Source organism: Vitis vinifera, chromosome 16, assembly GCF_030704535.1.
Source record: "Vitis vinifera cultivar Pinot Noir 40024 chromosome 16, ASM3070453v1".
Lineage (NCBI taxonomy): Eukaryota > Viridiplantae > Streptophyta > Magnoliopsida > Vitales > Vitaceae > Vitis > Vitis vinifera.
Window position 1 is genome coordinate 19,842,692 of NC_081820.1, and position 25,976 is coordinate 19,868,667.

Sequence of the window (25,976 nt, forward strand, 5' to 3'; positions counted from 1 at the left end):
ATTTTATATTATTTTCACTTGTTTTTTAAGAGTTGTTTTATAAAATAATTATATAAATATGTAAAATGATTAAAAATAAAGTACTAGATATAAAAATTATTTTTATTAAAAATAAGTTAAAAACATTTCAAGTGTCTAAACAGAATTTTATTTTACAAAAAGTCAAAAAACTATTTTCAAAACTATTTTTCAGAATTATTTTGAAAAATAGTTACTACATAGAACCTATGATTTTTTTTGAATCTCACATTAATAACTAATGAAACTTAAACTAGAAAATCGCTAACACTTTTTTAGCAATAGGAAGTGATAATATATTCATCCTACAATTGTAAATTTTGTACTCAATTACACAATTAAGAATTATAAAAATTTATTACTCTAATACATTTTTTACTTTAGGATATTTAAAAACATGTTAATTTATTATTTTTTCAAATGATTAGTTTTTAAATATCATATTTTAATTATATAAAATAACAATAAATAATTTCATAATTATTTTGAAATATGTTAATTACTAATTTTCAAGTTATTATTTTTTAAATATATTTATTTTAATTAAATTGAGTAGGAAAGAAATATTTTTATTTTTTATTTTTGCTTTCACGCGCATAACAAATTCTATATAAAGTCAGGAGGCAGAAAGGAAGGAAAAGGGGTAGGCAAAGTTGAATGGCAGAAATAGGAAGCAAGAAGAGGAAAATGGGAGAAGAAAGGAGAAAAGCAAATGCCAAGAAAACAGACTGGCCTCTCATCAAACCTAAACCCAATCTCCAAGTCACTCACCTCAAAGATTCTCATCTATTCACTGTATGGATCCCTGCCTTTCTTTTAATTCTAATTATTTACTCTGTCCCTTCCCATATATTGTATTTAGTGTGAATAATGATTCTGCAAGAGAACTCATAAATTCTGACATTTTTTCCATGATTATGCGACATTTTTTTTCTGACCCACCAAACTGATATTCATATACATGTATTAATTTTTACAATTGCAAGCATGCCCACCTCAATTTTATGCCGCGATGATGTGAAAGGTCCATTAAATTTCAAATTTTGAAGAAAATTTGCATGTGGGTTATAGGTATTTTGTTGGGATTTCGACTATAGACTTGGCGGGCGGCTGATGAAGTGGGAGAGTGCTTAGGGTTGTGTGATTGATGTATGCATAGCAACTGGAGGGGAAGTTTGTGAGTTTTTTTGGTATCGGACGTTGGGTAGTGATGATTTTTTATAAGGTGAGAGGTGAAGGAATGGAGATACTGAGAAGGGTGAGTGGCAATAAACAGAAGGATAGGGAAGAAACCTAGAACAACACCAAATTGGGACTAAGGGGAAACTGGAAAGAGAGGTGAGAATGTTTGTTGATGTGTACTGGAAATTAATCACTGCAGCAGTAAGGAGAGAATGGGTTTAGGTTGAAGGTGTTATGCGGATGTAAGAACAAAAAGGATGATCGATTGAGGTGGGGAGAAGGACATGTTGGCCTGTGATTTAATGGCTAGTGTGGATATTGTAGAACAAATGACACAAAAAGATTTGTTAGTGGATCCAATAGTTGGAATAAGACTTTTTATAAGCGGCACGGTTAATATTACAATTCCATTAATATCAGATGAATTAAATAAGTAAACTGTCGATAATATAGGATTTGAGCTAAATAATGATGATGCACCTCTTTGTCTGTATTTGGGTGTGCAACGAGTCCTAATATGCCTTTTCGAACTTGATAGAAGGAATGATTTCTTCTTAAACACATTCTTATTGAGTTATTCTGGTCATAATAGTTTCTACTTTGTTTAAGATGTTTAGGTGCAAAATTTCTTCACGTCTGCTGAATCAAAGGCATTCGTTAAGATTGCTGAATCAATGGGTTTCACCCACCAAGGAAGTCTTGGCCCAACGAAAGGCGAAGCTTATAGAGATAATGATCGGACATCTGTTAATGACCCAGTTCTTGCATACACAATATGGCAATCTGGACTTAACAAATTATTTTCTGATATTAAGATTCGAGGGAAGGTTGCTGTTGGGCTGAATCCAAATATCAGATTTTACAGGTCAGTTGAACTATTTGTTTGTTTTTTTATTTTTTTCCCATATGGATATAGAATTATTTATAGCTGTCTGGTCTACTAAAACCATTCCCAGCTGTGAACTGATACAGAGAAGGATTATATAGCTGTAGGGAATTGCATCACTAGGGTTTGTTTGTTGTTTTGCAGACATCTAAGCTGTTACTCTTTGAATTGGATAAGCATTTTTGGCTTATGTGGGGCCAAATTTGATATAGCTTGTCGAAAGTGTCTTCTTTCCCTTTCAGTGTTTCAGTTTTGTTGTGCCTTTTCTTGTCTTCTGCTGCATAATTTCTCTTGCATGACCACACCTTCGAATTTTGGTTTATTTTGAATTCAGTATCTTGCTTACTTTTCAGGTACAAGGTTGGTCAGCGCTTTGGTCGACATATTGATGAAAGTGTTGATCTTGGAGAGGGAAAGCGTACCCATTATACTTTGTTAATATATTTAAGTGGTGGTTCAAAACAGAAAACTAAAGGTGTTCAAAGCAATGTTGGGGATTCTTCTTCAGAGCCTCTAGTTGGTGGAGAGACTGTCTTCTATGGTTCACGAAATGGTATTGTGGCTGAGGTAAATCCTCTTTCCTTTCTGTCTACTTCCCTTGCTATCATTTTGCATTTTGTTATTATATTCTTTCTTTCTTTCTTTCTTTTTTGACAACAATTTTTTTTTTTTTTATCTTATCTGTTTGACATTAGAAGTTTCATTTTGTTGATATACATCGTCTTTGAAGCCAATGGTTTGCACTCTGCAGGTGGCTCCTACTGAGGGGATGGCTCTCCTGCATATTCATGGGGATATGTGTATGTTGCATGAAGCAAGAAATGTTACCAAGGGTATCAAGTATGTTTTCCGTTCAGACGTAGCTTTTGCTTGATGAGTACACAACATTTTTAAAGGTCTGGTAAGTTTTCAACTCCAAGTTTATCTCCAGACTTATATTTTGGAATTTCTTGATATTCATCTTCTGTAGCCCAGCCTTGTCATCCTTGATTTAATGCTTCAAATTCAAGTTTTTGTTTTCTGACTGTTAACCATAAAAAGAATTATATTTACAGGCTTAAAAACTCATTTTTAAAATAAAATATTTTTACCTTTATGGTATATCAAAAAGAATTCTGTGTATAATAAACCATTCACCTTCTTGGTTGCTGTAACTAGGTTGCATCGTGCTCTGGCACTAGCAAAGAAGGTCAGGAAACCAATGATAAAGATAAAATTCAGCAAGAATATATAAAATAAAATAAAATAAAAATTCAATGATGTATTTGAGTGGGGCTAAAAGCTTATACGCGAGGCTGTAAGACAATGAAAACATTTGTTTTCATTTTGAAATCATTTACACTGATTAAAAAAATCATGAGCAATGTGTATGAGAACTCTTGAACCACTGAAGTATGCATGACAAAATCAAGCTGCATATGCTAATTAGAATGCTTTCTTGAAGTTGAACCTTATTCCTTTTGTCATGGCATGGTATTCTAGTTTCAGAAAAGGAAAACAATGTCATTACTCTGCTTGGAATTCTGGAGGGGGGTGGGGGTTTGGGGGAGAGGGGGAACATAATAATGGAATTTTATGTTTTGTTCATAATGATGCAATGATTGCTGTCTATAAAATGATTAGCAATGCATAGAGGCACATTAACACATAGAAGCCAAGCTCTAGGAATAGTGTGGCTGTGTAGTTCCTGAACAATTATCTTATTCCCATGATCAAAAGTTTATCACCCAATTATTTGCTGCAAAAGTTTTCTACTGAGTTTTGTATCTAATGTTATTCTGAATTCTTATCAGGCTGCTTTTGGTAATTTGGAATAGTAAATCCTAGAAATGGTTCCAGAATACTTTTTTTTCTTTTATTTTTGTGCCATAATTATACTGCACAGTACAAATTGGTGGGAGATGAGCTGCAAGGAACTGAGTACCGTGTAGGACTTGTGCATAGTTGATCTGTACTCAAGCTCGGTTAGCTCTTGAACAAGTGTCTTTTTATGGTGATCTGCCAAGGCTGAGCTTGTTCAAGTGCCTAATAAAAAATGATCATTCACCCAATCAACATAAGCTTATTTGTGAACCTAAAATTCCAGTATCTGGAAGGCAACTCTAGTGACATCCTACTTTAAGAAAAAATGGATAATGAATAAGCATACAAAGAAGTAGAACTTGGGTGTTGGAGGTTTGCCGATGTGGAGAAAGGCACATGCACCATAGGCACGTGGGATGCCTTCAAGAGGGAGATCAAGAGGCAATTCTACATGGAGAATGTGGCTTACTTGGCAAGAAAGAACATGAAGCGTCTTACCAGTTCGATCCATGAGTATGTCAAGGAGTTCTCTATACTTATGCTTGAGATCCTTAACATGATGGAGGAGGAGTTGCTATTCAACTTCATGGACAACCTACAAAATTGGGCTGAGCAAGAGCTAAGACGTTGTGGCATCCAAGACCTTGCCATGGCCATGGCAACAATGGAGTCCTTAGTAGAGTACAAAAGGGGGAAACTCCTCTAAGCCAAAGCCATCATTCAAGTGTAATCACGATAAAGGTGGGTAAGGCAAAGGATCAACTATGGCAACAACAGAGTCCTTAGTAGAGTACAAAAAAGGGAAACTCTTCTAAGCGAAAGCCATCATTCAAGGGTAATCACAATAAAGGTGGGGAAGGCAAAGGATCAAAGGGCTATATTGTTGTTAAAGAGGGATCCAACAAGACCTCTAGTGGTAAGGATGGAAAAGGCAAAGACAAGCAGAAGGAGTTCACGCTTAAGACTAACTGCTTCTATGCGACGGTCCACACTAGGCATAAAACTACCCTTAAGAGGAAGACCCTGAATGCCATGATCAAGGAGAAAGAAAGGGAGGGAGACACTCATGTTGGGTTGATGCAACTCCTAAAGGCCCTTAAGACTAAGTCCGTGCCTAAGACTCCTCAAACCAAAGGGTTGATGTATGTGGAGGCCCATGTGAATGATAAGCCCACCAAGGCCATGATGGATACCGCTGCCGCACATAACTTTGTCTTTGTGGAGGAGGCTAAGAGACTAGAGCTCCATGCATTCAAGAAGGGTGGATGATTTAAGGTGGTCAACTCTGCCGCCAAGCCACTCCAAGGTGGCACACGTGGGGTGACCATACACATTGGCACATGAGAGGGTTAGATTGACTTCATAGTGGTGCCAATGGATGACTTCAGGGTTGTACTAAGGATGGCCTTCCTAGGGAAGGTCAAGGTAGTGCCACTACTGATTTTGAACTTGATGGCTATCATGGAGGAGGACACACCATGTGTAGTCCCCATGGTCATCGAAGGTACACCTAAGATCCCCTTGCTTTTAATTATGCTAGAGAATAAAGGTTTAAAAAAGAAGCAGGTGACCTAAGGGAACCTATGCTTAAGGAAATCAAGGGATTCCTTCATGAGTTCAAGGATGTGATGCCACCAAAGTTGCTCAAGAGACTCCCACCTAGGAGGGAAGGGGATCATAAGATTGATGTAGAGTCGGGAGCTAAGCCCCCTACTATGGGGCCGCACAAGATGGCACTGCCCGAGTTAGAGGAGCCAAGGAGACAACTTAAAGTATTGTTGGATGCGGGCTTCATCCAATCATCTAAGGCTCCATGCGGTGTGCTGATGCTTATTTTAGAAGAAGCATGATGGATCCTTATGTACCTACATGCGCTATCGGACACTTAATAAGGTGATTGTGAAGAACAAGTACCCTATTCTGCTCATTGTTGACCTATTTGATCAGCTTGGTAGGGTGAGGTACTTTATGAAACTTGGCTTGAGGTTAGGCTACTACCAAGTAAGGAATGTGGAAGGGGATGAGCTAAAGACAACATACGTGACCCGATATGGATCCTATGAGTTCTTAGTGATGCCTTTTGGACTCACTAATGCTGCAACTACATTCTGCATGTTGATGAACAAGATCTTCCATCCATATTTGGATAAGTTCATAGTGGTGTACTTAGGTGACATTATTGTCTATAGCAACACCTTGGAGGAGCATGTGGAACATCTAAGGAAGGTCTTCACATTACTCAGGTAGGACAAGTTTTATGTTAAGAAGGAGAAATGCTCATTTGCTAAGGAAGAAGTGAGCTTCCTAGGGCATCGCATCAAGAATGACGAATTGATGATGGATGATAGCAAAGTCAAGGCCATCTAGGAGTAGGAATTGCTAACAAAGTGCCTCAACTAAGGTCCTTTCTTAGTCTAGTCAACTACTACTAACAATTTATCAAGGGCTACTCAGCCAGGGTAGCTTCAATTACTAATCTACTAAAGAAAAACAAAGCATCAGATTGGGATGATAAGTGCCAACAAGTTTTTGAGGATTGAAACGAGGTCGTGATGGAGGAACCAATGTTGGCACTTCTTGACCACACCAAGGTGTTTGAGGTACACACGGATGCCTTTGGCTATGCTATTGGAAGGGTTCTTGTACAAGACAAACATCTAATAGCCTTCGAGAGTCGCAAGCTCAACGACACTAGGAGGTAGTATGTGGTGCAAGAGAAGGAGATGACAACTATCATCCATTACTTGTGCAGATGGAAGCACTACCTATTGGGGTCTCACTTCATAGTGAAGACCGACAATGTTGCCACTGACTACTTCCAAACATAAGAGAAGCTAAGTCCTAAGCAAGCAAGGTGACAAGCCAGAGTACATGCCAGAGTACAAGCCAGAAAATGCTAATCATGTGGCTAATGCCCTAAGCCACAAGGTGGAACTAGCATTTATGACTAGCTAGCCCAAGGAGATTTGGTGGATCCAAGTGGGTTGGGCACCTTGGACAGTGACACACAAGGGCACTACTAGAATCAACTTACTATCGACTTCAAATGCGGGATAAAGTTGAGGCCTATGTAAGGACTTGTCTTGTGTGCCAATAAGACAAGGTGGAGCAGTAGCCACCTAGAGACATATGTTAGAGCCACTACGCATGTTGGAACGACCATGGGAGGGTGTCACCATGGACTTCATTATCGGATTGCCTAAGTCTAAAGGCTATGGTTTGATCATAGTGGTAGTGGATAGGTTCTTGAAGTAGATAAAAAAGGTGAATGCTTTACTGGAGTTATATTTGAGGCACTTTGTGAGTGCCAATCAAAGATATGGGGCTAAGTTGCTGAATGTGGCCCAATACTCTTACAATTTACAAAGGAATGAGGTAACTAATAGGAGCCCGTTTGAGTTAGCTATGGGGCAGCAACCACTGACTCCTTACACACTAGTGATGGACTACATAAGGAGAAGTCCAACGGCTTACAAGTTTGCTAAGGGGTGGCAAGAGCAAGTTGGCGTTGCTAGCTCATGCTTAGATAAGGCTACTAGGAAAATGAAGGAATGGGTTGACGAGAAAAGGTGACACATTGAGTATTGGGCTGGAAACTTGGTGCTTGTTGAGCTACTTCCTCAACAGTTCAAAGTCCCTAAGGTTGATGCACTAAGGCCTTGTGATGAGATATGAAGGTCTCTTCCTTATACTTGGGAGAGTCAGCAAGGTGTTTTATCGGGTGAAGTTACCTCCAAGATTGAAGATCCATCATGACTTCCCAACTATTTGAAGCCTTATCATGAAGACAAGGACAATCCAAGCTGCGTGGTATAAAAAAGAGCGCTAATAGTTGTCGTAACCTTGTACGACAAAGAGGTAGAACATATTATCGCATATTGAGTCACCAAGAGAAGAGGTGTGCCACATGCGATGGAATACTTAGTCAAATGGAAGGGACTACCAAAGAGTGAGGCTAGTTGGGAGCTTGTAGATGCATTACAATAGTTCCAAGGGCAGATTGAGAGGTTCCAAGCAGAAGGCACGACGAGGATGTTTGTAGCATTGGCAGGGGAGAGTGTCACAACTTGATCAAAATGACCCACTTGAGCTTTTATAAGGAGCATGAAGCTTCTGGAACTATCTAGAGTCATCTACACATCTCTACTAGTGAAGGAGGGTAGACAATTCTAGAGAAGCCTATAGGCATCTGCACATCTCTGTACAAGGAATGAAGTTAAGGGGTGTGGAGAGTTTTAGAGAGTTCTAGAGAGCTTTTGTACATATCTTGTACATAGCATATGTTTAGGGATTTCTAGAGAATTCTAGAGATGTAAGGAACCTTTGAGGGTTCTAGAGAGTTCCATAGGTGCCCTATAAATAGAGGATGACCTCATTTGACTAAGACTCCAAGCTCTTGAGAGCATTCATAGTCTTATAAAGCATTCTAGTGCGATACAAGTTCTATTCTTCCAAACTCTCTAAGTATTGCTTCCTTTGTTGTTCCTAGCTTCCGAGCTAAGTCAGGTTGCTTGGCATAGAAAGCTAAGATCAGGGAAAGGTTGACTCAGCAATGTTAAATGACCTAAGTTGTCTAGCTTAGGAAACACCTAAGTCCGTGACATTGAGCTGTTAATGAATAGCTTGCTGATTTACCATCTCTTCATGTGAGATGAATTGAGTGTGTTCAAGTGACTTTCTTCATAAGAATAATAGGGTCACATTAAATGATTGCACCACTTTTCCCATATGACTAGTAGTGTCAGATGGAATGGCTTTGTGCAGGCTACTTTCCCAGTCTCTCCATAGGATGGTTTGTGTCTGCTCTGGCACACAGGTGTATGATTGGAAAAGATAAAAGTTCTTTCATCAATTCTGGTCAGTCAAATAATTTGTCTAGATCAGAGCAACAATAACTTTCAGTCTACAAAGGAATACAAATGCCTAATTCTTGAACCTTTGCTTGATTGACATTTGAGTTTGTAAAGGCAATGAATTTTATTTTTTATTTTTATTAGTTAGAATCTATTCTTAGTATAGTATTATCAAATGTTGGAGTTCGATTTTCTATTGTCTCAAAATCATTCTGATTTTTAATCTTGCCATTCAGGTGAATTCCAATTTTGTGTTCTTGGATTTGTGCAACTGAACAAACCAAAGCAAATGCATACAACTATGACCCATGGCTCGTGTATTGCTAAGATGACTGGGTTTCATAGAAGTATCTAGATCTTGTTGTTTGTTGTGTTAGCACAGTAGCAATATACACCTACAATGTACCCTAATTTTCTTTGAATGAGTAGACTGCCATCATTTCTGGTATGTAATCCAAGTTTTACCGATATTTCTATTTTTCTGCTGTATCAATAATCATTTTTACTATAAATCCTCTCCTACCAAGTTTCACTTTGGTATCAAACGAATAAATTGATTTGAGTTTTTGGTGAAAGTTTAGCATAAAATACTGAATGATGAGGATGGGATGGTATGGTGAGGATTGAAGAATGGCATGTTTTCAGTCAAACCCTTGCATTCCATTTTGATGTCAAGAAGATATGATCCATTTCCAAAAGACATTATGTTGAACCCTTGGGTGCCAACCAAAGTGGGTTTTTTTAGCTTGGGTGGCTGTTTGGGATAGGATTCTCACCACAGATTAGCCAAAAAAGAGGGTTGGACCTTAGTGAACAGATGATGCTCTTTATGGGGAAATGGAAGAATCAGTGGATCATCTTTTGGTTCACTGCACCAAGACAGGAATCTTATGGCAGCTTGTCTTCTCTTTGTTTAGCGTAGAATGGGTGATGCCAGATTCAGTTAAAGAGGTCCTCTTAAGTTGGCAGGGGAACTTTGTGGGGGGAAAAAAGAAATTTTTTTTGAAGGGCTGCTCCTTTATGCATTTTGTGGATTGTTTGGAGGAGGGAAACAGGAGGTGCTTGGACAATGTGGAAAAATTGGATCAAGCTCTGACATCCTCCTTTTTCTTACTTTTGGAGTGGGTGAGAGTGGGCTTAAATGATGTGACTATGTCTATGCTAGACCTAGTTGATTGGCTTGGTGTTGGATAAGGGAAGGAGCTATTGCTTTTGCCTGTCTCTTGTATTCTATTTTTTCCCCTTTCCTTGGTGCCCTTGTACACGTCATGTGTACTTTGGTGCACTTTTTAATAGATGCTGTTAATATATTTTTTTGCTTGCTTATCAAAAAGAAAAAAATAAAAAAAATCTAATGACTCTATTTTGGTAAGCCTTATTGCAAGAGCTCATCAGCATCATTCCAACATTATTTCCTGTGGCAGTATCTTCTTGCACTTTACTTTTCAATTTAAAACTCATTAAGGACTTTGAATTTTTGAGAATTTGATCTGCATTACTAATTCACCAGGCCATCACCCAGTTATCTAAAGCTAGGGCACATTCAAGGACTAGAACTGATATGTTCATGTAGTTGCCTATCATGATTCCTAAGATAATTTCCTGAGATAAATGCATAAACTTTCTCCTGAAAGTAGCTGTTCTTTGTATTAATTACGATTTATATTAAGAGGATAAGTGATTGCTCAAGTTCCCCGTTTTGGTGTGGGCATGATGGTGTCATTCTCAAAGAATCTGAGAGCTCATATTTTAGGTTCCTTCTTGCCACCAACTTCAAAAAAGATTTGAGTTCGAGTGTTCTGAGGATATCCATTTGGATCTGAGTCAAATTATTTAATATTACTCCTTCGGGAAGGTGATATGCGTCAGATCAAATGCACTCAGACAATGAAAAGGCTCACACTACCTATTTGATCAGCTTATAGAAGGAAAAAGGTTCAGACATGACATGAAGAAGGAAAAATGTTGACCAGGCGCACACTTGTGTGTTATTCTGGATGGAGATGACATTATTTGAATTGTATTGCTCACTGAAAGAGAGACATTTCTTGTTTGATGGATCTGCCTGAAGAAAGATGGTAATGGCCCCTGTATCTCTATCTTTGCTTCTTAGTTTCACCCAAAAATCCTAGAGGAACCCTTCAGGTCTGATGTCTGTGCTCGTTTAGAGAGACTTCTGTTCGGGAAAGTTTCTGATGGGAGGACTGTGTATACCACGAGTGGGGTCCTCACCACATGAACACCATCTTTCCAAAGGATAGCGCCTGATATAATTGGATGCATGGTTATCTCTGGTCCATCCACCCTCACTGAAAAGGATTTCTTCTCTCCAGTGGCTGAGAATGAAAGAACAGGGGGCTCCACCTTAACCTCGAGAGAATTCGGCATGTAGATGCTAGCTTGGTAGGTTGAGTTGAGTTCGGGAATCCTACATTTGTGACCGTCCTTGTGAAAATGCCCATGATTCTGTGGCCATCTTCAATGGTCAATGAGAATGACGGATAGTTTAGATCCCAAGCTCTGCCCAGTTCGGTGCTATTGCAGGCACTGCTGTCACCAGTGATGAGTCTTAAGGTGCTGGTATTGTAACCCTGCTTGCAGAGGAAGTTGATGTACTCTTCCTCAGATGTCTCATGGACTAAGCCAGGATCGGCTGCCTTCACTGGGTTGATATGACTGGAGCCATAAGCAAATTCTTTGTCATCGTTCTTCCTTGGGTCCATCGCATAAGCTGTTTTAAAGTGGTTGAGAAATGAGTAAGAAGTTGGAAGAAGTTTTTACTTTGGATTATCTCTCTTTTACCTGTGGTCATGAGGGCAGATTTGATGGCAGAAGGAGACCAGCTTGGGTTAGTAGCCTTAACATAAGCTGCAGCTCCACTAGCATGTGGGCAAGACATGGAAGTGCCAGAGATTATGTTGTAGTGGGTGCTCCTGGTATCATGCTGGTAAACTGAAGGTGGTGCAATGGGAGACCAGGCCGCAAGAATATCAACACCAGGTGCGGTAACATCAGGCTAAAATTTTTTATTCCAATCTCTCTATTAGTTTGTCAGTTTTTCAAAGCAACTGCAATGGTGAAATGACAATAAAATTCAAGCCTAGGAGATACAGTTTACCTTAAGAATGTCAAGAGTGATGGGGTTAAGACCTCTGGATGAAAAGGAGACCACGGTAGGAGCCATGACATCCTTCTGAGTCTCACCAGGCAGAATTGTCGCTATAGGATGCCTGAAAAGGTTATTATTATCAATTTTGATGTTACCATTTGATCTATGTTGCTAAAACTGAAGGAGAAAGCATTTGGTGATTTACTTGGAAGATCTGGTGTACTCCAATACTTTGTCTATGTCTTGTCTGCGGAGGATTGTTGTTGGCAAGGGGAAAGAGAAGGCAAAGTCATTGAAATACCATGCAGGCATTATAATTCCCACTCCTCCTGCCATGACAACACCAGAACCATCCCAAAGGCTTTCACAGAGAACGATCTTTCCCTTGACTTTGCTTGAATCAAGATCCCCAGGAAAGCAGCTTTCCGAGCTTAAAGGGATCTGATGGCCAGAAACGTTTGCTGCATCCCCTCCCCAAATTAAAGGATATGTTCCATTGAGCTCAAAGTTATTGATGTTAACTCCCTTCAGTTTGTCAAGTCAAAAGAAAATAAGAGAATGGTAGCTTGAGGGTAGCTCTAGATGAAGAGAAGCAAGGGCTCACCTTGAATGTCTGTCCATTGCCAAGTACCAATTGAGAAACAAATTTCCTGTCAATGCTGCTGGCAGCTACAGTTAGTGACCAAGGCGAGTAATTACTGATACCCCCCAGTGGCCCATCGTTTCCAGCAGAATTTGAGGTTAATATCCCACTTTTCATTGCATGAAAAGATCCAATTGCTATTGGGTCTTCAAAATATTGGAGGGTTAAGGAGCTTCCAAGGGAAACTGAAATGATATCAACCCCATCTGCAATTGCATCATCAAAGGCAGCAAGTATATCTGCAACAGCACATCCTATCACCCAACAAACTTTGTACACAGCAATCCTTGCTTTGGGGTGTCCACCCCTGGCAAGTCCTTCAGCTAGGCCATAGTAGCTTGCTCCTGCCACCTCTCGACCTGCAGCGGTTGAAGCAGTGTGAGTCCCATGTCCCTCTGAATCCCTTGGAGATTTGATGTCTCCATCATAATACTGATTTTCGCTGTTGTAGTATCGAGCTCCAATTATCTTGCTGTGAAATTTCAGCAGTTCTGTGAGTTTTTATCCGCATTGGAACACTGAGGAGGTTATATCAGAGATTGCTCACTTGTTGCAGGTGAAGTTATTCTCAGTTTGGCACGTTCCTTTCCATTTTGCTGGTGGGGGGCCAAAGCCTTCATCGCTGAAGCTCTCCGATTCTGGCCAGATTCCTACAGAATTAACCAAATTTCTACAGTTTTCATCTTAAAGAAGTACTAACCGAATTCATAGTATTGCAGTTCAGTGCTATTTTACAGACTGACCTGTATCTAGTAGCCCAACAATCACATCCCCTCCTTGGGAATCTCTGACATGGGATTGATTGAATCCCATGAAGTCCCATGATCTTGTTGTGTGAAGCTTTAGCATGCATGCTGTTTGGCAGAACTGAAACCACTTCTTCCATATCTGTAACCCCAACTTGGTTTTTAAGTTAAGAAAAAAAAAAAAAAAAACCTGAAAAAGGGAAAATGGTAGCAGACGTGCATATCATCCTCTCTTCACTATGCGTGATTATTTCACCTGAAAATCTTGCAACTTCTTCATCTGATAGTTTGGCTGCAAACCCATTAAAACTTCTTCCATAACTGTAAATTAGCAACTCTTTTGCAGATGCAGTACTGCAGGTAAAAAAATGGAAGTACTTATGATTTATAGTAATATTATTGCATGGTCTCATTTATTTCATGATTTAGAGAAGTACTATGATAGTTGACAATGATAGTAGCACAATTTAGTAACCTTCCAAGGACTCTCGCTAGCATGGAGTGATGCATCGATGTCACTGAAATGTCTCCTTGGGGTTTCTCTCCCATATAGATGATATGAACCTGCATATGAAACTGATCAGCTTGCTAAGAAATTCTAAGAGTGTTAATAGCATTTCGTGAATGCTTTCTTCGAGGTTCTTTGATGAGTACAGCATTCTGTCCTCTGTTAGCCACTCATCTATTATTAGGAAATTGTATACCTTCCTTTCATGGGAATAGCAGCTCAACACCAAAGCTGCAAGGAATGAAAGGTAGAGAAGAGGGAGCAGCTCTTGCTTAGCCATTTTCCTCCGTGATTCTATGGTGAGATTGGTGACCATGAATATTAGATTTCAGCTTATTTAAAGGGATGCTTCTTTAGTTGGTCTGTCCACAGCAATTCAGCTGTGACATTACTAAACACAAGATCATTTTTGTTGCATGTGGTTTGGGATCCTCGCCCCACTCATATATGGAACAAACATTTGTTACATTTTTGAACATACTCTTTTCATGCAAACATCTCTCTCTCTCTCTCTCTCTCTCTCTCTCTCTCTCTCTCTCTCTCTGTATGCTTTCGCTTGGCTGCTTTAATAATGAGTTCTCTATATCAAACAATTACAGATGGTATTTCTCTCTCTCTCTGTTGCTTTCTCTTGGCTGCTTTAATAATGAGTTCTCTATATCAAACAATTACAGATGGTATTTCTCTCTCTCTCTCTCTCTCTCTCTGTTGCTTTCTCTTGGCTGCTTTAATGATGAGTTCTCTATATCAAACAATTACAGATGGCATTTTCTGTCTCATAAGTATTAGTGCTGTTTCTCTTGTTGCATGTACATACTTGTTTGTGTATCTTGTGTTTGTAGTATTACTCTTGCTGTGTATTGGCATTTGTAAGTTTTTGGATGGCTGTTTCCATGACTAGTTTTCCATCTTAAATAAAATAGCCTCAGACATGTGTTGGCTCCTTTTTATTAAAGAGATTAATTCAAGAACCAAAAACAAGAGAGTTTGGATTGGATTTCTCTCCAAAGTTGAAAACCCCAATGATTATTAATTAATATCAGGTAATGCCATGATTTCTATTGAATTTCATCGATTCACAATCCAGACATTCTAATGGTAAAGGAAGCAGCCAAGCAGGTTCCACTTTACCATCAATTTCCATCTTTCTAATTACGAACTGCTTGGACAGTCTCAGCCTAGTGGATTCTTGTGTTTTGTAGTGTAAAAAAATTTGAGAAAAAAAATGTATTGATGCGGTTGACTGATTTTTCATATTATAATGATGAATGAGGATTAAAATATCAGAAATCATAGAAATTTCGATGTTTTGAATTTTATGAAAATACTGGGAAAATTAATAAAAAATTTGAAGAAAAAGTATTGGAAAAATGAAATGTATCAAATGAATGTTGGGAAAAACTTCAACAAACAATAAAATTATTAAGTTGTTTCGTTTAGTGATAACATGAAACTTTTAAAAACATTTAAAAAAAATGATGTATTTTTTTAATATATATATATATATATATTTTTTTTTTAAAAAAAAAAATTATTAAATGGAATTTTAAAAATAAATAATTGAAATTAATTTAATTAAAGCCAAATTTTAAGGGGGACAAAGAATATATATAATTATATCAATATGTATTTTATAGGACCAAGCTGCCGTGTATGCTACCCAACCATTGTCCACATGGGAGACCAAGGCTTGATTTTTGGGTTCTCCTTTCCTTTCATTTTGTAAGAGTGTAGACCAAATTTTGTGAGTGTTGGCCCTTTGTTCACCAGTCAAATATCAAGGTAAAATCTTCCAAAATCCTGATAAACCCTAAACCTAAGGGTGGTGGAAAAATCATAGAAAATGCTGACAAACCCAAAATAAACCTAAAAGTAGTAAAAAATGTTGAAAAACATACTTAATTCCTATCTATGTTGAAAAACATACTTAATTCCTATCTATATATCATGTCGAGGTTCACAAATACATAATATTTCTTTGAAATATCATTAAATATTAACAATACTTTCGTTCTTGATGATGATCACTTTTAAGGAGAAAGTTGATTAAAGTTGATTAAAGTTGAAATTAAAGCATAGAGGAAAACTATGGTTTCGAAAAAGGCAAACTCTTTGGTTTACCATTAATAAAAGGTTCAACCATGATGGAGCATTGTGATAAAAAAAATAAGGATTCCTATGGTTGAGTTAGATTGTGTTGAGTTTGCTTATCGACGAAGTAAGACAAAATATGATATTAATAATATAATTATTGATTGTTTATTTAAAAGAGTGTAAACGTGCTACAAGATGCATTTGATATGTGAGAATATGAATGAAAATAGTATAAAACTAGAGGTGAATCATAATCTAAATGTAATAATGAACAAAAATGGAATTGATTTCCTATTCCAACATTCAAAACGTAACCTTAATGTAATGCAAAATAACTTGATCCACTTTCCTTCTAATTTTTGTATGTAATGTACTTGTTCTCTAAATAGTGTAGAAACTAAAGTTTTTTGTATTCATTTCTAAGAGCTATGTAATATACTTGTGTTCTAAATAGTGTAGAAAATAATTTTTTTTTTGGAACCATTTCGAAAAGCAAAGAAATGACAAATTTACACTGTACTATGGTTTTTGAAAAGATGGTTGATCATAAAGAGAATTAAATACAAGTTTTTAATGATAAAAGGTTTTGAGTTCCCTAGTACAAGTCGTGTTGTTGTTTGTAAGTAATGTGGTTTTCTAGACTGATAAGTGATGGAATTATAGCTCTTATAATATTAATAAAGTATTTTTAATTTATTTTTTAAACCATGATACTTGGAGAAAAATGTAGGCTTATGTTCAAAGTTGCAAAAATAGAAAGCTAATCATTGAAGATGGGATGGGAGTGGTAACTACAAGATTACCATATGTACATCCAATGGCTCATGAAAGGCTCATAACTTGTGCATGACTGAACAACAAGATGATCATAAGTACGAAAGTCATTCAAATAACAAATAATACTCGAGTTTGTCTTTAGGGCTGAATCTAACAACTCATTGTGGGCTCATCCCATCAAGGAGAGTTGACCGGCCTAGTCCATAACCATTTAGGTTCTTGGTCAATGTTTAAACCTATCCATTACCCTCATTTTCTTGCTCAATTGCCTTTGATAGGTGAAAGTAAGAGGAAAAAGTTGGTGTGGGATATGTGGCATTATAAGGGAAGCACTACCAAGATGATTATAGGCTTTATGCTTATCAATTGAAGAGAGGGAGATGAGAGAAAAGGGGAAGGAGGGGGAGAGAGAGAGAGGGGGGATACTAGTTCTTTTAGGTAAATGCTCAATATTCAAGTAGGCCGACAAAGTCGATCATGATCAAGTGCTTTTTGGGTCATCTCAGACCTTGCGGTTGACGTTTATCCCTAAAATATTTCAAGTTGTTTTTTTTCATAGAAAGGATTTACTTGTTACTAATATTGTCTAACCTCTATTCTTCTTTAGATCTCTTGTTTTACTCCGATAATATCATAAATTGGGTCAATAGAGAGGAAATTAATGCATTTCCATACTATTAAGTAAGTGGAATAGATCTTATTCCTATCTCCTCTTTTTCTCTCGTCTTTCTTATGTCATTATTCCTAGGTCATCCATTAAAAACATCTAATGTCATTTGGGTTATGCAATTCCGATAAACCTCTTATTTATTTTTTCTCCTTTCTTCTTTTACTTTAACTTCAAGTGCAAGGGTCATTTCCAATTGGGGGTGTCAACTTCATAGTGAGCCCTTTTATTACTTGTAGGGACCCTTATCTCTTCATGTTGTTGCTTTTGATAGTGTTTGCTTCCCTTTTTTTGCTCTCCTTTTGCTTCCTTACGCTTCCTTTTGGGTGTTGTTTGTTTATTTATTTATTTATTTTTAATTCTTTTATTCTTTTTTGTTTTTAATAATGGCCTCTATCATTGTTTGTGCCTTATTTCAAACTTTAATATGTATTATGTCATTGGAACAATGATGTAGTGTCAAAGATTGCCAAGGTTAGGGTTGATCATTTTGACACAACTCATACACAACATGAATTTTAGGGCAACTTTTATTTTAGTCCCTCAAGTTTATCTTCTTCTTCATTTCTTTTTTCTTTTTCTTTTGTTTTTATTCTCACCAAATGATTCAAATGTCACTTAAATTAATGTACTCTTTCTTTTATGATTGATATACTTTTTTTTTTCTCCTCTTTGGATTGGATATGCGAATTGCAATGTTTAGGGTTTGATTTAGAACTTTAAGGTTTTATTTGGGTAGTGTATTTAATTAATATTTTGGGAAGTGTATTAATAGATTTTATAAAATGGGTACTAACTAATATTAGTTGTAAAAAATATTATCATTTAATATTATTTAGTAATTTTAATTAGTGATAATATAAGATTAATTTAAATTAAAATTAATTAGGTTTTATATATAAAATTTGAAGAAATTTAATTTATAACGTTATTTTAGAAAGTGTACGAAGATTAAAAAGAAATTTTAGAAAATGTATAAAGATTTATTAAAAGCAGTTTATTTTTAATTATTTTGTGGGATAAGCAAGTTATATTCAATCCATAGCACAAGAAAAGGGAAAAGCAGCAAAGAACTTGACAAGGCCATGAGCTGCTTCTAAGCCATGAAATTTTTTACGAGGCCAAACAAGGCCTTAGCTTTGGAGGATTCAAAGAGCTCTATCACATGGTAATCTCCTCTCACGAACTCTGCTTCCACCTCTACCCCATTTGCCTTTAACATATCGACGAACTCCACCTGGCGGTCATGCAACAAATCTCCCTCACAGCCCGTCACCAACAACTTCCACCCCACCCGTCCGATCTTTGAACAGTGTTCTGAGGCTTTCTTAGCCATCGGATTGCTATACTCGTGATCGCGGTCAACGCCCTCTGGCAGTGATAATTGCCACGCCAGATCAGTAGCACATAGAGGCAGTACACCGTTTTTTTCCAACCTCACCTCTGACCCAGTTCTCTGGATCCCACCAAAAAATGGATGGTGCAAGATAAGCCCTCCGATCTTCAACGGCTCAAGATCTCCTACTGAATCCGCCACGCGTATGCCCGTGAAGTACGCTAGGTTTGCTCCCGCACTGCTACCCATGAGAAAACACCGCGACACGTCAGCATGCTCTGACACCCAAACCTCTCCGCTGCTCTTGATCCAGTGCAGCGCCTCCACTCCGTCCTCGTAGGCTGCCGGAAGCCGATGCTCAGGCGCCAGCCTGTACTCCACGGAGACGACGACGGCACCGATCTCCGCTGCCATGTGAGCGCAGTGATCATGAAAAACGGTGTCAGCGGCGCTGCAGATCACGAAACCGCCGCCGTGGAAGTAAACGATGAGGGGCAGCTTTCTTGCAGCTCCAGCAGCAGGAGGGGAAGTATCCCGTTCTTCTCGGGGCAGGAAAACCCTGACCCAAATGTTCTTATCTGGGTTGATGGTAACATCTTTGGAGAGCACTGGGATGCGGGTAGTGTGATCAGGTGATGCAGCGGTAGTCGGTAAGATGATGGGCCTGGTGACGGAGCCGTCGGGGTTGTTGATCATCTTGAGATAGTCATTGAAGTTGACGGTGGGTTTAGGTATTGCAGGGTAATCTGACATGTTGATCGCTGTAATATTTATGGTGGTCTGGTCATGAGTGCAAGTATAGTCACTACTAGATATTTATACCGAAGAGTAAAGGGGAGACTGGATAGTTCTGATAAGGATATACAATCAAGTTGTGAGAAAGTCAAGGGAGAAAATCAAGGGATTTCCAAGTTTGAATATTTTGGAATATTTGTAGTTATACCATTTATTTGTATAGTTACTCAATTTATTTTGTTTCCTATTTTTTTGTAATCAGTTTCCTATTTTCGTGCTCATGCAATCTGTATATATACTAACCATATCAATGAAAATCACAAGCAATAATTCTTCAATTTCTCTCTTCTAAAAATCCTTTAAGTTCCACTTGGAATACCATAGCTTATCACCTCCACGTCCCTCTTAGAAAAGTTTTACTTCCAAGTCGGATTTTTGATTAGAATACCAAAGTTTTAAAAAATAATTCCAAATTTATCATAATTTGCATGACTATCATACCATGTTTCATATATCTTCTTAATTCATTCTAAATTTTATTAATTATTTGGCAAGATGTCTTAAATAATATTGTAAAATTTCAAATTAAAAGTAGGGAAAATTACCCAATAGGTTGGGATGGATCGGAACTTAAAGGAAGATAAAATAATATTCTAAATTTATTAATTACCCAAGATGTCTTTCAACTAAAACTTTTAAAATTCAAAGTATTTAAATTTGTTATGACATTTATGGTGCATGGGTCCCACATTTATTCTAATTATTGATATTCAAATTTTAAATCAAAATTTTGAATTTAACCCTTATAATTATATATAATTTTTTATTTAAATTTATTATTTAAAACAAAAATACTTTTAAAAAATATTTTCAAAATATCATTTATTGTTTTTTTTTACATTTTTTTTATTTTTATTCTAATTTTTAATTTTATTAAGAAAAAAAATAAGTTTTATAATTATATAATAAAAATGATGCTTTATATATATATATATATTATAATTTTAAATTAATAAATTATGTTTTTATATTAAATTCAAGGAAGATAAAATATTTAATTTTTCACTCAGATTATCTAAAAAGAATAAGAAAATGATGAAGAAGATTTAATCATTTTTTTATTTTTATAATAAAATAATTTTTAAAAATTCATATGATTTTTTTTTTCCTTTGCATAGTGTTTTTTTTTTTTTTTTCATATATAATTTTTTTTCTCAATGCATCCAGTGGATGATGTTAATATATTTGATATGTTGAATATTAATAAGGTATAAAAAGTTATTTTCAAAATTATTACTTTTATTATAAAATACGGGTACAACGAAAACATGTTATAATTATAATATAAATACACTAACATTATAATACATCACAATAAAACCTAATTAGGAAATTTTTGAAATTTTTTATAAAAATGATAATTTTGTATGATCATACCATATTTCACAACATACCTATATCATAAATAATTTATGAAACCAAATGAAATACTAATTTGAATTCACGAAACTCGTAGTTTTTTTTTTTTATATTTTTATATATATAAATTATTAAATAATTTTAATACACTAGATAAATGTTAATATATTGATATGATGTGTTAATACCAATAGGGTATGAATAAACATTTTTAGAATTATTACTTTTGTAATGAAATATAGGTACGACATAAATGCATTATACTTACAATATAAATACATTATCATTACAATATATTACACCATAATTTAATTTATTTTTATTTAATTTTTTCATGAGCCATATTACCTAATGAATAATTGTGAGTTATTCCATTTAATAGGTGTGTGTTAGTAAATTGAATATTTATATATTATTTAATTGATGATTGCTCATAAAAAATAATTATTCATTATATTATGGTAACAAAATTTGTAATTGTATGTTACATATATAAAACGATATAATAATTTTGGGATATGGTTTTTATTTATGAGATATTGAAAATTATTGTTTTACAAGGTTCTTTAAAAAATCTCAATTTTTTTTTAAAAAAATAGCAAATTTTTAAATAATAACTTGATTATTCAAAAGTGAACAACAATTTTTTCAGGCTGAGAAATGTAGGGTTGATTACCAATTAACCTGTACTTACCATCATGTATGAGCCCCACATCATTGGCAATCTCAAATTTATTTATAAATAATATAGAAAACATATTAAAGGGTAAAATTGTCCTCTAAAAATCTTTGAGATGAGTGAGCCTTCCTAGTAATTATTTTTTTCAGCCTACCCTATTGGGTAATTCTCCCGAAAATTAAAGTTTTACTTCCAAGTCGGACTTTTGATAAGAGTACGACAGTTTTAAAAAATAATTCCTAAATTACAGTAATAGAAAAAATAATTCCAAATTTATCGTAGTTTTATCCAAATAAGAGAGAGAAAATAAATTATAAGTGAAAAATCGTTTCTTCAAAAGACGATTTTAAAAAAATTATAAAAAAAATCGTCTTTCCAAGACACAATTTCAAAAATTTAAGAAGTGGGGAAATAAATGAAATGAGAAATCATCTCTTGAAAAGATGATTTTCACAAAAATAAAAAAAATAAAAATTAAGAAGTGAGAAATTGTCTCTTCAAAAGATGATTTAAAAATAAAAATAAAAATAAAACCAAGTGAGAAATCGTTTAAGAGACGATTTCCACACAAAACTAAGAAATCCTAAAAAAAGCCAAGTAGGCAGAATAAAAGCGAGAAATTCTCTCTTGAAAAAAAAAACAAAAAAAACCTTAAAAAATCCACTTTTTTCATTCTTTATTCTATTTATACAATAATACAATTATTATAAATATATATTATAAAATTAATTAATTTTATTTACTAAATTTAATATATAAATAATATACTAAATTTAATATAAGATAAATAATATTTATATATTATTTTTTTACTTTCACTTTGGAATTAAAAAAAAAAACTTTATCAATTTTCTATGAAAATTGAGTTTAAAAAAATTGACATAAGAAATTGTGTCTTCAAGAGACGATTTTAAAAAAAAAAAAAAACTTTAAAAATCTATTTTTCCATTCCCTATTATACTTATACAATAATACAATTATTAAAAATATATATTATCAAATTAATTAATTTTATTTACTAAATTTAATTTATAAATAGTATACTAAATTTAACATAAGATAAATAATATTTATCTATTATTTTTTTTCTTTCACTTTGGAATTAAAAAAATAAAAAAATTACTATCAATTTTATGTGAAAAATGAGTTTAAAAAACAAATCTATTATTAATTTATTAAATAATTATTTACAAAATAAATAATTTTGTTTTGTTAAATTTTAAAATTAATTTTATTATATAAATTTTAAGATTAAAAATATTAATCTTTTAAGTTAAAATTTCACTATAAAATGAATAAAATATAAAAAAATAAGTTAAATAATTTTAATTGTTCTTAATCTTCAAATTTTCTTTAAATTAATTCAATTAATTACAACTAATAAAATTAATTTAGTTTGATATTTTTTTTATTTACAAGATAAATAATATTTATCTATTTTTTTGTTTATGAGAAAATGATTTTATAAAAAACAAATTTGTTATTAATTTATGAAATAATTATTTATAAAATAAATAATCTTATTTTGTTTTAGTAGTAGTCATGTTTATAAGGTGGGTGGTGGGAGAAGGACAAGACAACTGCATCATCTGTTAAATGACATTTCTTTCTACCAAGCTTCTTCTATGCAGTAATTCCCCTTCATCGAATTGGATCCATCCATTTGTTCTACATTCTGTTGCTGCAGTTGTTGTTTTTGTTGCCATTTGTATCGAAGAGACGATTTCCAATTGCTTAATTCTTTTTTTTTTTTTTGGTGGTTTTTTTTTTATTGGTGGAAATCCTCTTCCCTCCTATCTAGCAAAAACTATCGTAGATTGAGAATTATTTTCCCCACTATGGTAATTTAAGAATTATTTTTTAAAATTGCTGTACTCTTACAAAAAATCCCTTCCAAGTTATCAACACATCGTTTGACCATTTGGGAAAGGTTTTATGAGAGGAATATTGTATTTTATTGTTTTGTAATTGAGAAATATAATTTTATAGTTAGCATATATTCTTATTCAATACATGCCTTTAATTTTATTATACATTTTAAATGATACAAAATCCTAAATAATGAATTAAATTCTTCATATATTTTACATAATTAAGATTTAAACTAACATAATAATAATGAAAATAGAATGAAAATGAAACTGGAGCATAATATTATGTAAAAAAGATGAATCAAAATCTTAAAGAAAGTAAAATTCGGTTGTCATATTAATGATTTTTTATATTCTCGTCTCATCGTAAGAAATAATCACACAATAATGGATATGGATGAAATTAATTTCATATTTCCCATTTTGTATTTCAATATTCCAAATGTGAACTTAAAGTATACTTCATTTATCTTCTTTTTAACCTTTGTGTGTGATATACTTATGCTTAGAAATTAATTAATTAATATTATTATTATTATTATTATTTTAGGGATGTTTAATAGCAGGAAGAGCAAAGAAATGATAGATTTACACTATAATACATTTTCTAAAGGGTTGGATAATCATAAAGAGAGTTATATGCAAGTTTCTAATGATAAAAGATCACGAGTTCTGAGGTTATACAAGTAGCACTGCTTATAAGTAACAAGGTTTTCTAAATTAGTAAGGGATGAAATTTTAGTTTCTATAATATTAATAATGTTATTAAACAAGTATAAACAAAATGTAAAGGAAGAATAGTATAAATATATAAATTCTTTCAAAAATATCACATAAAAAAAAATTAATTAAGAGAACCAATTTCTTGCTTGGGGCGTAGGCACCCAAGTTGTAAGATAGCCGAGTAAGCAACCCATCCCAAGCAATGTCAACTTGATGTTGGGTTGGGTTATTTCCTTATTGTGGAGGAAAACCCAAAACCCAAACATTTAAGGCTTCTTAGGCCTTAATGTATAAAAGAGAAGAAGAAACCGTTTTCTCTTATTTTTCTTCATCTTTGCAGCCCTAGGAGGAGAGTAAGAAGAAAAATGAAGAGAAAGTTAGAGAGAAAAAGAAAAAGAGCCACTGAATTTTTGAAGTTAGAAAGAAGAAAAACGCTGATTTCTTTTCTTCTCTTTACTGTCCAGATTTCATCAAATGGCCGATCCCGCTTCGTGTGTGGTCCGATCGACCTGAAATTTGAAGTAGAGATTTTCAACTCATTGATCTCTAATCTGAACGGTGAAGATCGGATTTAGAGTTCCGAAAGGTTGTTGTTTCAGTCCGTGAACAGTGCATATTTGTTGTTGAATTTCTTCTCACCCGGGCAGTTCTGATCTTCAGCTTTGATCGAGATTAATCCGTGGTCTGATCGAGATAATTTTTGGTTAGCACATTCTTAACTCATTGATCTTCATTTGAATGGTCAAGATTGGATTTGGAGTTTGGAACAGTGGTGATTTGTGTCTGGGAACAGTGACTCTATTTTGGTGAGATCTCTCCATTGTTTTATGCAAGTTGTTTTGTATTTGCCAAGATTAATTGTCTTGAGATATGACTGATGTAGACCTCTAGTTTCATCTAGAGAGAATTGTGTAACCCATTGATTATATTAGTGGAGGGTTTAAGTGGCCTAAGGGTCCCGTGGTTTTTACTTCTCACATTTGGGAAGGTTTTCCACGCTAAAAATTGTTGGTGTTCATATTCTTGTTGCATTGGGTGAATTGTTGTTACTCTATTAAATTGATTCCTATTAGGTTCTCACAAGAGGGGATAAAATCTGGTTGTGCATTGTTTGCATTTATCCCATCAAAGTGGTATTAGAGCATTGGTTCAAGATAATTTGTGTCTTGTGTAGAACAATGGAAAGCAATACAAGTAGAATGATCACTTTGAATGGTTCCAATTATCATGTTTGGAAAGGAAAAATGGAAGACTTATTGTATATGAAGGATTATTATTTGCCTGTGTTTGCTTCTAAAAGGCCAGAAAATAAAACTGATGCAGAATGGAATTTACTTCATCGACAGGTTTGCGGTTATATCAAACAGTGGGTAGATGATAATGTTCTCAATCATGTTAGTAAAGAGAAACATGCAAGGAGTCTATGGAATAAGCTCGAATAGTTATATGCTCGAAAGACTGGTAATAATAAATTGTTTCTAATCAAGAAGATGATGAGTTTGAAGTATCAAGATGGAACTCCTATGACAGATCATTTGAATACATTCCAAGGTATTATTAATCAGTTGGCTAGAATGAATATCAAGTTTGAGGAAGAGGTGTAAGGGTTGTGACTTCTTGGTACATTGCCGGACTCGTGGGAGACGTTTAGAACTTCTTTGTCTAACTCAGCCCCAGATGGTATTATGAATATGGACTTAGTTAAGAGTTGTGTTCTAAATGAAGAAATGAGAAGAAAGTCACAGGGCTCTTCTTCACAGTCAAATGTCCTAGTTACTGAGAAAAGGGGGAAGAGTAAGAGTAAAGGTCCGAAAAATAGAGATAGAAGCAAAAGCAAGACTAACAAGTTTGCCAATGTTGAGTGTCACTACTGCCATTTGAAAGGGCATATAAAAAAATATTGTCACCAATTGAAGAGAGATATGAA

General features: G+C 34.8%; 2 protein-coding genes and 1 pseudogene across 3 annotated transcripts; 1 reads left to right on the top strand and 2 right to left on the bottom strand.

Moving 5' to 3' along the window:
- The first annotated feature begins 642 nt into the window (after window positions 1–642).
- Window positions 643–9,317, top strand: LOC100262964 (uncharacterized). Of its 2 annotated transcripts, none has more exons than XM_002263586.5 (5): window positions 643–813; window positions 1,818–2,065; window positions 2,440–2,653; window positions 2,838–2,987; window positions 8,979–9,317. In XM_002263586.5, exons 1-4 carry the CDS (start codon window positions 676–678, stop codon window positions 2,958–2,960), a joined length of 723 nt encoding a protein of 240 aa, XP_002263622.1. In that variant the 5' UTR covers window positions 643–675; the 3' UTR covers window positions 2,961–2,987; window positions 8,979–9,317. The 2 variants fall into 2 exon arrangements, with proteins under 2 accessions (XP_002263622.1, XP_010662336.1); XM_010664034.2 differs by having other exon boundaries at window positions 649–813; window positions 2,838–2,982.
- A 1,286-nt stretch (window positions 9,318–10,603) lies between these two features.
- On the bottom strand, window positions 10,604–14,028 carry LOC100249050 (cucumisin-like; annotated as a pseudogene).
- A 4,354-nt stretch (window positions 14,029–18,382) lies between these two features.
- Window positions 18,383–19,375, bottom strand: LOC100254982 (carboxylesterase 1). The gene has a single exon (XM_002267569.4). The coding sequence runs from the start codon at window positions 19,373–19,375 to the stop codon at window positions 18,383–18,385; it is 993 nt and encodes a 330-aa protein (XP_002267605.2).
- Between the last annotated feature and the right edge of the window lie 6,601 nt (window positions 19,376–25,976).

What these genes read in the sequence shown, in the direction of transcription:
- LOC100254982 (XM_002267569.4), bottom strand. Translation starts at nt 19,375, where the DNA reads ATGTCAGATTACCCTGCAATACCTAAACCCACCGTCAACTTCAATGAC.
- LOC100262964 (XM_002263586.5), top strand. Translation starts at nt 676, where the DNA reads ATGGCAGAAATAGGAAGCAAGAAGAGGAAAATGGGAGAAGAAAGGAGA. An exon ending in AAGATTCTCATCTATTCACT is followed by an intron (nt 814 to 1,817) that starts GTATGGATCCCT and finishes TAAGATGTTTAG; the next exon opens with GTGCAAAATTTCTTCACGTC. An exon ending in GAAATGGTATTGTGGCTGAG is followed by an intron (nt 2,654 to 2,837) that starts GTAAATCCTCTT and finishes TGCACTCTGCAG; the next exon opens with GTGGCTCCTACTGAGGGGAT.